Here is a 12,137-nt window from a genome sequence, read left to right as displayed (position 1 = left end):
AACTCTGTCTGTAAGAGTGAGCCTCTGACCTAACTCGGCCAGAAGGCATCTCTCAGGTTTGTTTTCTCTAAAATAAATCTGTCTTAACTGGCAAGACACCTTTCATGTTTCTCTCCTCTTTATTTAATTCTTACAAATACAATTGCTATGTATAGACTTCATCCAACAACAGTAAAATAAACATTCTTTTCAGGCTCAATAATCACCAAGATATACCACACTGTGAACCATAAAATACCCTTTAACCAATTTAAAATAACAAATCTTGCCATATGCACTCTTAGACCACAATGAAATCAAAACTTAAAATGAGCAATAGACAGACAAGTGGAAAATCTCTAAATATAGTGAGACAAAAGAACACCTTCTAAATAATGAATGGATCAAAGAAGAAATCTCAAGAGAAATTAATATTTTATTATTAGAAACAGGGTCTCACTGTCACCCAGGCTGGAGTGCAGTGGCATGATCAAAGCTAACTGCAGCCTTGAACGCCTGGGCTCAAGCAATCCTCTCACCTCAGCCTCACCAGTGGCTGAAAATACAGGCACATGTCTCCCTGATAACTTCTTTTTTTTTTTTGAGACGGAGTCTTGCTTTGTTGCCCAGGCTGGAGTGCAGTGGCACCATCTCGGCTCACTGCAAGCTCCGCCTCCTGGGTTCATGCCATTCTCCTGCCTCAGCCTCCGAGTAGCTGGGACTACAGGCACGCACCACCACGCCCAGCTAATTTTTTTTTTTTTTTTTTTGTATTTTTAGTAGAGACGGGGTTTCACCGTGTTAGCCAGGATGGTCTCAATCTCCTGACCTCGTGATCCGCCCACGTCAGCCTCCCCAAAGTGCTGGGATTACAGGCGTGAGCCACCGCGCCCGGCCTCCCTGATAACTTTTTAAAATGTTCTTGTAGAGACAGGGTCTTGCTATAGGTGCTCAAGCTGATCTCAAACTCCTAGCCTCAAGTAATCCTCCTGCCTTGGCCTCCCAAATCTCAGCCTCCCTGGCTGAGATTACAAGTGTGAGCCACCATGCTGGGCCTAACAAATATTTTCACTAAATAAAAATGAAAATAAAAACACAACGTATCAAAATGTGTAGAATACAGCAAAAGCATGGCTTAGAAGAAAATTTATGGCATCAAATGCATATATTAGAAAATAAGAATGATCTAAAATAAAGAAAAAAATGAGCAGATTAAATCCAAAGTAAGAAGAAGAAAATAAACTATTGCAGAAATCAGTGAAATGGAAAACACAAAAATCAAGAGATATTATCAACAACAAAGCTGGTTCTTTTAAAAGGCCAATAAAATTAAAAAGCCTATAGCCAGGTTAAGAAAAAAAGTAGAAACTAATAATATCATAAATGAGGGCCAGGAGTAGTGGCTCCAGCCTGTAATCCCAGCACTTTGGGAGGCCGAGACGGGCGGATCACGAGGTTGGGAGATCGAGACCATCCTGGCTAACACAGTGAGACCCCATCTCTACTAAAAAATACATAAAATTAGCCGGGCAAGGTGGCAGGCGCCTGTGGTCCCAGCTACTCGGGAGGCTGAGGCAGGAGACTGGTGTAAACCCGGGAGGCAGAGCTTGCAGTGAGCTGAGATCCGGCCACTGCACTCCAGCCTGGGCGACAGAGCAAGACTCCATCTCAAAAAAAAATAATAATAATAATATAAATGAAAGAGGGGATGCCACCACACATCCCGTGGATGTTAAATGGATAAGGAAATACTCTGAACAACTCTGTGCATACATCTGATCATCCAGTTCAAATGGGCTGCTTCCTTGAAAGACACAATTTACTGAAACTCACACAAGAAGAAACACACAGGCCGGGCACGGTGGCTCACACCTGTAATCCCAGCACTTTGGGAGGCCGAGGCGGGCAGATCACAAGGTCAGGAGAATGGAGACCATGGTGAAATCCCGTCTCTACTAAAAATACAAAAAATTAGCCGGGTGTGGTGTCGGGCGCCTGTAATCCCAGCTACTCAGGAGGCTGAGGCAGGAGAATGGTGTGAACCCGGGAAGTGGAGCTTGCAGTGAGCTGAGATCGCGCCACTGCACTCCAGTCTGGGCAACAGAGCAAGACTCCATCTCAAAAAAAAAAAAAAAGAAGAAGAAGAAACACACAATCCGAAAAACCCATTTTTTAATAACCTTCAGAACAGAAAGTACCTGACCCAGATATATTCACTGGTAAACTGACCAAATATTTCAGGAAGAAATTATACCCATTCCCCACAATCTATTTCAGAGGATAGAAGCTGTTGAAATACTTCCTAGTTCATTCTGTGAGGCCAGCATTATTCCAATGACATTTCAAAATAGAAAACCACAGACCATGATCTCTCATAAAAATACATATAAAAATCCTCAAAAACATTGGCACATCAAATCCAACAATATATAGAAAGAATCATACACCATCACCAAGTGAGATTTATTCTGGGGATACCAGGCTGGTTCAACATTTGAACATCAATTAATGTAATTCATTATATCAAGAGGCTGAAAAGGAAAAATCACATGATCCGGTGCAGAAAAAGCAGTTGACAAAATCCAGCATTCATTCATGATAAAAACTCTCAATAAGCTAAGAGGGGAACTTCCTGAAATTAATAAAAAATATCTACACAAAACTACAGTGAACATAATACTTAATAATCAGAAACTCAAAGCTTTTCCACAATATCAGGAGGAAGAAAAAGATCTACTTTCTCATCACCCCTTTCAATATCATACTGAAAATACTAGCGAATGCCATCAGGCAAGAAAATATAATTAAAGGCATACAGATTGGGAAGGAATAAATAAAACTTTGTTCACAGACAACAGGATTGTCTATGCAGAAAATCTAAAAAAAAAAAGAAAAGAAAAGAAAAAAGACCAAACCAAAAAAAAACCCCCTCCTGGAACTGAAAAGCAAGATCACTGAACACAAGGTTAAAGGAGAAAGCTAACTGCTTTCCAACGCACCAGCAACAACCAAGTGCAATTTGCTATGAAAAACACAGTGCTACTTATATTTAGCACCCAAAAGATGAAATACTTACGTATAAATTTAACAAATGTAACAAGATCTATATGAGGAATAGTACAAAACCTTAATAAACAAAATACAAGTAAACCTGATTCTAAAGTTCACATGGAGAAGCAAAAGACCAAGAATAGTCAATTACTGAAGAACAAAGTTGGAAGATTAACACTACCTAACTTCAAGCCTTATTATATAGATTCATTGTAGGCAAACATAACAATGGAACAGAATAAAGAGCCCCAAAATACACCCACATAAACACAGTAAACTGATGCAATAAAGCAGAGTTGCTGTTTTCAACAAATGATGTGGGGACAACTAGAAATCCACATTTAATAAAAAACAAAAAACAAAAAACTGAATCTAGACATAGATCTTATGCTCATCACAAAAATTAACTCAAAATGGATCATAGACTTCAATGTAAAATGCAAAAGTTAAAAACTGTAGAAAATAACAAAGGAAAAAACCTAGATGATCCTGGGAAAGGTAATGACTTTTTAGATATAACACCAATGTCAAGATCCACTTTAAAATGATTCATAAACAAGACTTCATTAAAATTGAAAACTTCTGTTCTGCAAAAGCCAATGTCACAAAAATGAGAAGAAAAGCCACAGACTGGGAGAAAATATCTGCAAAAGACATATCTTGGTAAAGAGACTGTTACACAAAACATTCCAAAAACACTGAAACCTCTACAGTAAGAAAACCACTAAATAAAACAGACCAAAGACCTTAACAGATACCTCACCAATGATGAGAAACATACAGGAAATAAACACATAAAAGAATGCAGTATATTCTGCAACATTAGGGTAACATATTAAAACAACGAAATACCGAGATACCGCTACATATCTAGTAGAATGGCCAAAATTTGGAGCACTGACAACAACTGACAGTGAGAATGTGGAGCAACAGGAACTCTCCTTCACAGTGCGGAAATGCAAAATAGTATAGTCACTAAGTTGGAGGACAATTTGGTTGTTCTTACAAAAGTAAACACATTCTTACCATATGATCCAGCAACTGCACCTCTTGGTATTTACCCAAAGGAGGTGAAAATAAATGCTAGCATAAAAACCTGTAAACAGGGATTTATAGCAGCTTTATTCAAAATAGCTAAAATTTGGAAGCAACCAAGATGCCCTTGAGTAAGTGAATGGATAAACTATGGTATACATAATGGAACATAATTCAGCACTAAAAAGAAATGGGCTATCTTGTCCTCAAAAGGAGGAACTTTAATGCATATTACTAAGTAAAAGAAGGCAGTCTGAAAAGGCTACTTACTATATAACTGCAACTATGTAACATTCTGCAAAATGATGGAGATGGTTTGCAAGGTTAGGGATGATAAACAATAAACAGGAAGAGCAGGGATGGCTTTTAGAACAAAGAAAGTGTCCTGTGGGGTACTGTAAGGCTGGATACATGTCATTAAACTTTACTCAAACCCATAGCATGTAAAACCACAAGAGTAAACCCTAATGCAAACTATGGCCTTTGGACAACTATGATGTCTCAGTGTAGGTTCCTCATTTTAACAAATGTACTACTATGGTGGGCGGAGGTGTTGAAAAGGGCGAAGGCTACATATATATGTGGATCAGGGTATATGGGAAATCTATGTACTTCCTAATTCTGCTGTGAAATTAAAACTGCCTTAACAGAGTATATTTATTTTCAAAAAGAATCTAACCATCTAAAAACGTTTTCAATAACAAAAATTAAACCAATATTAAAAACCACTTCCCCATTTGTAATAAGAACTCTCAATAACAATGAATGCATAAAGAAAATGTGGTCTATACACGCAATGAAATATTACTCAGCCTTAAAAAGGAAGAAAATCTTGCCATTTGCAAAAACATGCACATACCAGAAAGATATTACGCTAAGTGAAGAAATAAGCCAAACAGGAACAAAGTATTACATAATCCCATCTGGATGTATGCAATAGTCTGGATGTATGTATTCCCCTCAAATTCCTATGTTGAAATCTAATGACCAAGGTGACAGTACTGTAAGGTGAGGCCTCCAGGGAGTGATGAGGTGAGGGCTCTTCCCTCTTGAATGGGCTGGGAGTGCGTTCATTCTCCATCACTCTTTTGCCTCCACCATGTACAGATACAGGAAGAAGTCTCTCATCAGGCACCAGATGACAGTGCCTTGATCTTGGACTTCCCAGCCTCCAGAACTGTTAAGAACAGATTTCTGTTCTTTATTAATTACCAAGTCTGAAGTATTTTGTTGTTCCAGCACAAATGAAGCTATATTTTCTGTACGGCCTGTGGAACTCCATGTACATAAAAATGTGAAACAGTTAAACTTACAAAAACATAGAGCTGAATCGTGGTTACCAAGGGCTGAGGGGGAAGGGTAACTGGGGAGGTATTGGTCACAGGGTATAAGTTTTAGTTATGCAACGAGTAAGTTCTAAATATCAAATCTACAGACCAATGCATGTAGCTAATACTGAATTGCATACTTAAAAATCTGTTAAGAGGATGGTATGGTTTCGATTTGTTTACTTGTCCAAAGCTCATGTCCAATTGTAAGCCTCAAGGCTGGAGGTGGGGCCTGGTGGGAGGTGACTGGATCAGGGGGCAGACTTGCCCCTTGCTGTTCTTGTGACAGTAAATTCTCATGAGATCTGGTTGTTAAAAGTGTACAGCACCTCCCCCTTCACCACCCACTTCCTCCTGCTCCAGACACAGAGGACGTGCCTGCTTCCCCTTCATCCTACACCACGACTGTAAGTCTCCTGAGGCCTCCCCAGCCACGCTTCCTGTACAGCCTGTGGAACTGTCAGCCAATTAAACCTCTTTGCTTCCTGTACAGCCTGTGGAACTGTCAGCCAATTAAACCTCTTTGCTTCCTGTACAGCCTGTGGAACTGTCAGCCAATTAAACCTCTTTGCTTCCTGTACAGCCTGTGGAACTGTCAGCCAGTTAAACCGCTTCGCTTTATAAATTACCCAGTCCCAGGTAGTTTTTTATAGCAATGGCAGAACGGACTTATACAGAGAATGTATCTTATCTCAAATGGTTGTATCCCAAAAGGGGCGGGGAGGGGGGAGGAAGAAACTCATGGAGGCAAAGGTTGTTTATCGCACTGTTTGTGGTGATGGTTCCATGGGTGAATACTTTACAGGTAAGTATATTTTGCACATGGGACGAATGTAAATAATTTGTAGCCAGAGGGAAAACTGGTTTACTAAAGACTGCTACAGATTCTCACTACTCCTCTTGTTGAAAGGTAGAAGCTACTTACTCTCTAATCTAATACCGTATGTAAAGGAAGAGAGAAGGATGTAACTTTTATTTTGGATTTGTTAAGCCTGAGGTGCCTTTCAGATAGCTACAAAGAATCATTCAATGGAGAGTTGAACCTGTGATCTAGAGCAGCGATCCCCAACCTTTTTGGCACCAGGTTTTGTGAAAGACCATTTTTCCATATACCAGGGTGTGACCCCTCACATGGTTTTGTGATGAAAACGGTTCGTCAGGCATTGGATTCTCATAAGGAGCAGGGAACCTAGATCCCTCACATGCATAGTTCACATTAGGGTTCATGCTCCTATGAGAATTTAATGGTGTCATTCATCTGACAGGAGGCAGAGCACAGGCAGTAATGCTTGCTTGCCTGCCACTCACCTGCTGTGCAGCCCAGTTCCTCACAGGTCACAGACTGGTACCAGTTCATGGCCTGGGGATGGGGATCCCTGGTCTAAAGGCTGGAGAAGTCCAAGCTGGAGAGAAACACAACTGCTACACCAGAGAGCAGAACTGGTAAAAAAACAAACAAACAACAACAACAAAAGAACTGCACAGTGGGATGGATGGGGAATTGGATCAAATAATTGGACAAGCTACGTAAAGGAGAAGGAGAATAATTCAGGGAAAAAAAGACAAGCAGCATCAGTGAGGTCATGATAGAAACTAACACAGAAGAATTTCCAGGAGAAAAATCATGAACGATAATTTGAAATGCAGGAGTCCCCCCTTATCCACGGGGGATACACTGCAGGTCCCCTAGCAGATCCCTGAAACTGTATAGTACCAAACCTTATATACACTATGGTTTTTCCTATAGATACATACCCTTGACAGTTTAATTTATAAATTAGGCACAGTATGATACTAACAACAATAAAATGGAACAATTATAACAATATACTATACTAAAACTTATAGGAATGTGGTCTCCCAAAATATCTTATTCTACTGTATTCAACATATTCAAAATATCAAAATACTCAAGATATTCAAAATATCTTATTGTCTTTTCTGTCTGCAGTTGACTATGGGTAACTGAAACCACAGAGAGCGAAACTGTGGATAAGGGGGATAACTGTATGGCACAAGATTCAAGTAAGGCAGACTAGAGAATAGCCAATGGATTTGCATACAATTTAGGTTAATGGTGAGCATCAGAATAAACGAATTAAGACTACACTGAATGAAAGCGCAAGTGAGCAGTGGAAATATCTGTCAGAAAATACAACTGTGAACAATCTGCTACAAATTCTCCATGTACAGATGAATTGACAGAAACATATGGGGGGTTAGTTAAGGACCTGTGGTCAACTCAATCCTCCAGATGTTCTAGGTTTTAGCCATGAATCAAGTAGGGCCTTCCAAAAGCTGTCTGAGATCACACTGTTTCAGCAACTCCAGAAAAACCTCATTACAGGAGTTGTGCTTTAGCACTAAGTGACTATTTCTACTGCAAAATGCTAATAGTGTTTATTTCCAGGTTGGTAGTAAAAAAACTTTTCACTACATCATCTCTGTGACCAATGCAGTCAATGTTCCAGACTTTAGTGACAGCAAGTCTTCCCGTCCCATGAGAATGTAGCACGTACTTTCCAGGCTCCATTCCAATCATGTAACAAATGTGACTGCCTTTTTGTTGCAGCATCAGAAAGACCAGAGACATATCTGTACTCAAGTTCCATGGCTATAACCTGCATATGTCTACAAGCCAGCATTATTTTATTTATGTGCATTTCCTTTAACCTGAATTTCACTTATTTCTATTTTTTTCATTTTAATCCACGGACTCCATAAAGGTAAAAAATGCAATGTAAAACAAAGTGAGGAATATATAAACAAATAACTCACCAGAGATTTATTCACTGTTTGTTGATTGTGGAAACGCACAGAGCACTCTGGAAGCATAGCTGGGAGAACAGTCGAATGGAGTGGGTTAAGGAGAGAACTGGTGTGGCTTGGTCCTAGATTCTCCTGCCCAAAATGCTCTACACAATAGCTGGAAAAGACTAAAACAACAACAAAACCTCCCTGTGACAGAACAGTCATTCATGCCTCAATAAGGGACAACAAATATCCCACTGAAGATGTACCCACAAGTACATTAACTAGTAGAGATACATACAATTTATTTTTGGATTAATGAAAACATGTATTACCTACTGATTTAGGAACAATTAATTTGCCCAAAGAAACAATGTAATAATTTACACCAAAGAAATATACACTTAGTCTTCAATGAAATTAATATTGTAGAAATATAATTCAGCCACATTAACTATTTCACTACTAATATGGAGATTCTACACGATTCCATATAGGTGTTTCCACTAGAACACATCTTGCTTTTATACCTTTGCATCATTGAAAGGATGCATCTTTTATATACCTACGCATCATTGAAAGGATGCATCTTTTATATACCTACGCATCATTGAAAGGATGCATCTTTTATATACCTACGCATCATTGAAAGGATGCATCTTTTATATACCTATGCATCATTGAAAGGATGCATCTTGCAACCCAACACTTTTTGCCCACAATTATATAGGGGGGAAAATGTACATATTGTATATTTCTTGGGATATACTGTTTTAGTAATGTTTCCTAATGACATGTCTCCCTGTATCTCAGACCTCATAGAGTATGCTCTGATAACGAACAGGGCTCTGCCATTTGACTTGCTTTTGCCAATGGGACATGAAAAATATGATGAAAATATAGGCTGGAAAAGTACTTGCCCACTGGTGCTTGCCTTCTTGGACAAGGGTCAGCATGAACCATCAGACATGTGAATGAAGGCACCAGATGACTAAAGCCTCATCTGTGATCCAGACAACATTAGCAAAGGAAATGCCCAGGTGAACACTTGCCAAAATGTGAATCAACAGAACTTCTATCAAATAAAACGGTCACTTCTTTTTAAGCCAGTGAGTTTCATTGGTTCTTCAGACAGAAAATAGTAACTGATACACCTAAGCCACCAGAACTCAATGTTTTTAAGAAAATCATGTGAAGGAGATAATGTGAAATTACTTGTCAAGTGCAATCACTAGAACATCACAACCTCATGTCGAAGTTTTGCAAATCACAATGCCAACTTCATGGAAATCAGTGAGACTGCTGGTGCTAAGAGACCATGTGAATCGTAAAAAGCAACTCTTTGCATATTAGTAAATTGTGTTTTAAGGTTCTTCACATCATAAAAATGTCTGTTGACTTTAAAATAATACACAAAAAGGATCTCTTATAAGTAAGCATTGTACTGTATTTTACTTACATTTTAAGACACTGGTTTGGAACAGAAGTGAGACATGGTCTAATCTTCCCTCTTTAAATATGTAAAATATGCTATTATTTTCCTACAGAATTTATGATTTCCAAGAACAGATTACTGACACTAAGTGGGAAACACTTGTGTTATTTGCCCTTGAGGTCCCATAATTCACAGGAAGAGTTGGGGCTAACAAGGAACAGAGATGGTTAACGGAATGTTTCTGCTTGGTTGGTTGGTTGGTCGGTTTTGAGACAGAGTCTCATTCTCTCACCCAGGCTGGAGTGCAGTGGCACAACCACAGCTCACTGTAGCTTCGCCCTCCTGGGCTCAGGTGATCTTCCCACCTCAGCCCCCCAAGTAGTTGGGGCCACAAGTGCATGCCACCACAACCAGCTAATTTTTTTTTCTTGTAAACACATAGGGTCTCCCTATATGGCCAAGGCTAGTCTCAAACTCCTGTGCACAAGCGATCCTCCTGTCTTGGCCTCCCAAAGTGCTATGATTACAGCTGTGAGACACTATGCCCGGCAAGGGAAAGTACTTTATTATTATTTTTTCCAGTGGGAGGGGTGGGCAGGCACGGAGGGGCTGAGAAAGTACTTTAAAGCAATGTTTGTTCTTAGTTGACTTCAGTGTCAACAGAAATCTAAAAAAAAAAAAAAGAAAAAAAACTTTTGACTTAATTGGAGCAAAATGAATAACACTAGCCAAAAAGTCAGGAAGCATAACATCTGCATATCATGTGGCCCCGGCAAGTCACAGCTCCTCAAAGCCAAATTTTTTTCATCTTTCTCATAAGGTGGAAATGGTTTGGCAAAGCCTTACCGAACTGCCAGGAAGAGCTACCAGGATAGCGGGAGCTTCGGCATATCACTGGACGCTAAATTTCGTGACAGACTTTTTTTTTTTTTTTTTTTTTGAGAGACAAAGTCTCGCTCTGTTGCCCACGCTAGAGCAGGGTGGCACAACCTCAGCTCATTGGAACCTCCACCTCCCGGGTTCAAGTGATTCTCTTGCCTCAGTTTCCCAAGTAGCTGGGACTATACAGGTGTGCGCCACCACGCCCAGCTATTTTTCATATTTTTTAGAAGAGATAAGGTTTCACAAAATGTTGGCCAGGCTGGTGTCGAACTCCTGACTTCAGGTGATCCTCCCGCCCTGACCTAGACTACTTTTAAGAAAGTTCAGCCACTGGAAACAATGAGAAAAGATTGAACGAATTAAAGTGTGTTTACAGAGTACTCCAGACAAATCCTCTCAGGTATAACAGGTTATTTTTCCACTCAGGACAACACTATTAAGTCCCCTCCAGTAAGTAACATCTCTTTGGCCCTTGCCTGTCACCCGCAGCCAAACTCCCCTCTTCCTTCTGAATGTTGGTCCAAACCTTCCGCTACCACCCAGCATTTGAGAGCTACTGGATAAGGTATTATCAACCAAATCTGGACCACTCTGGGGAGTGGGAAAATAACTGCCTGGGTCATACAAACTGGAATCTTCGCCTGTGACACCTCCCCTGCTTTGAAGCACCAGTGAGAGGGTTAGTCCAGAGAGGTGTTCTTTTAGGTGGGATTCCTAAAAGGCGCCCTCCTCCAAACTTTATTATAAAGAAAACAGGACCATCATCTGGCACCCCCAACTTCTCTAGAAACCAGATCTTGTATAAACTACTATAAACTAAAGCGGGGATGGGATGCGTAGGAAGGGGACACAAGCAGGATCTTCACTTGCTGAAAAGACACCGGGAAACCCCACTAATACACTCGCCAGGTAGTAGGACGGTGTGCACGCGCTTTGTACTCCTCATCTGGGAATGAGGGGCATCTTCCTAGAACTGTCCGTATGCTGACCTTAAAAGGGGGTGCATGGAATGCCGCACAAGGTCCATGCGGTGCCGGAGCGCAGCCTCCCCGCAGACCTCCCAGGTAGGGGCGGCCTGCAGATCCCGTCCCCGCGCCACCGGCTTCGCCCACCCGCTCCGGCGCCTCTGGAACTGGCTTCAGTGCCGAGATCCCACGCCCGCCCTCCCAGCAGCGCCGCCCTTTTAGCCCCAGCGTTAGTCCGCCGCCCGCACCTGCGCGTCAGACCCCGCCCCCCCGAGATGTGCCCACGCCTCTGCTCCCACCAACTGTGGCACGTCGGCCCCGCCTCCCTCTGGTGCCTCCAAGCCCGCCGTCTCCGGTTTCATCCGACCACCAACCTGCAGGGATGAACACCCCAACCCCAGAGCTTCCAGAGCAGCCCCTGGACGGCAGCAGGAGCCGGGTTTCTCTGGCGGAAGATGGTGGCGTAGGCGGGGCGGCGCATGCGCAAAGGCCATCCGGAAGAGCCCTTCCCACCGTCCAGTGCTGGTGACGTCATTGGAAGCCGCGACGGCATTTCCCACGAGCCACTGCGGTACCGAGGCGGGAAATTCTGTTCCAAGCCGGAGCCGAGGACGGATCCGGGTTGGCGTCTCCCCGCCTGACAGACATGGAATCTGGTTAATAAATCCTGGTTGACAACCAGGCACATTGTGGGAATATTGGGAAAATTCG

General features: G+C 41.6%; 1 protein-coding gene across 1 annotated transcript in view; it reads right to left on the bottom strand.

Annotated features, from left to right (window-relative positions):
- Window positions 1-11,893, bottom strand: part of LOC105498287 (zinc finger protein 717) — a 31,501-nt gene extending 19,608 nt beyond the window's left edge. Inside the window, exons 1-2 of the mRNA XM_011770283.3 lie at window positions 11,801-11,893; window positions 8,172-8,230 (exon numbers count right to left, since the gene is read on the bottom strand). Of these exons, the coding sequence (XP_011768585.3) occupies window positions 8,172-8,228 (57 nt within the window). The 5' untranslated portion in view covers window positions 8,229-8,230; window positions 11,801-11,893. The remainder of the gene's footprint in view (window positions 1-8,171; window positions 8,231-11,800) is intronic.
- Between the last annotated feature and the right edge of the window lie 244 nt (window positions 11,894-12,137).

The sequence above is a fragment of the Macaca nemestrina genome, chromosome 1 (assembly GCF_043159975.1).
Source record: "Macaca nemestrina isolate mMacNem1 chromosome 1, mMacNem.hap1, whole genome shotgun sequence".
In the NCBI taxonomy this organism is placed as follows: domain Eukaryota; kingdom Metazoa; phylum Chordata; class Mammalia; order Primates; family Cercopithecidae; genus Macaca; species Macaca nemestrina.
This window is presented reverse-complemented; position numbering and strand designations above follow the sequence as displayed.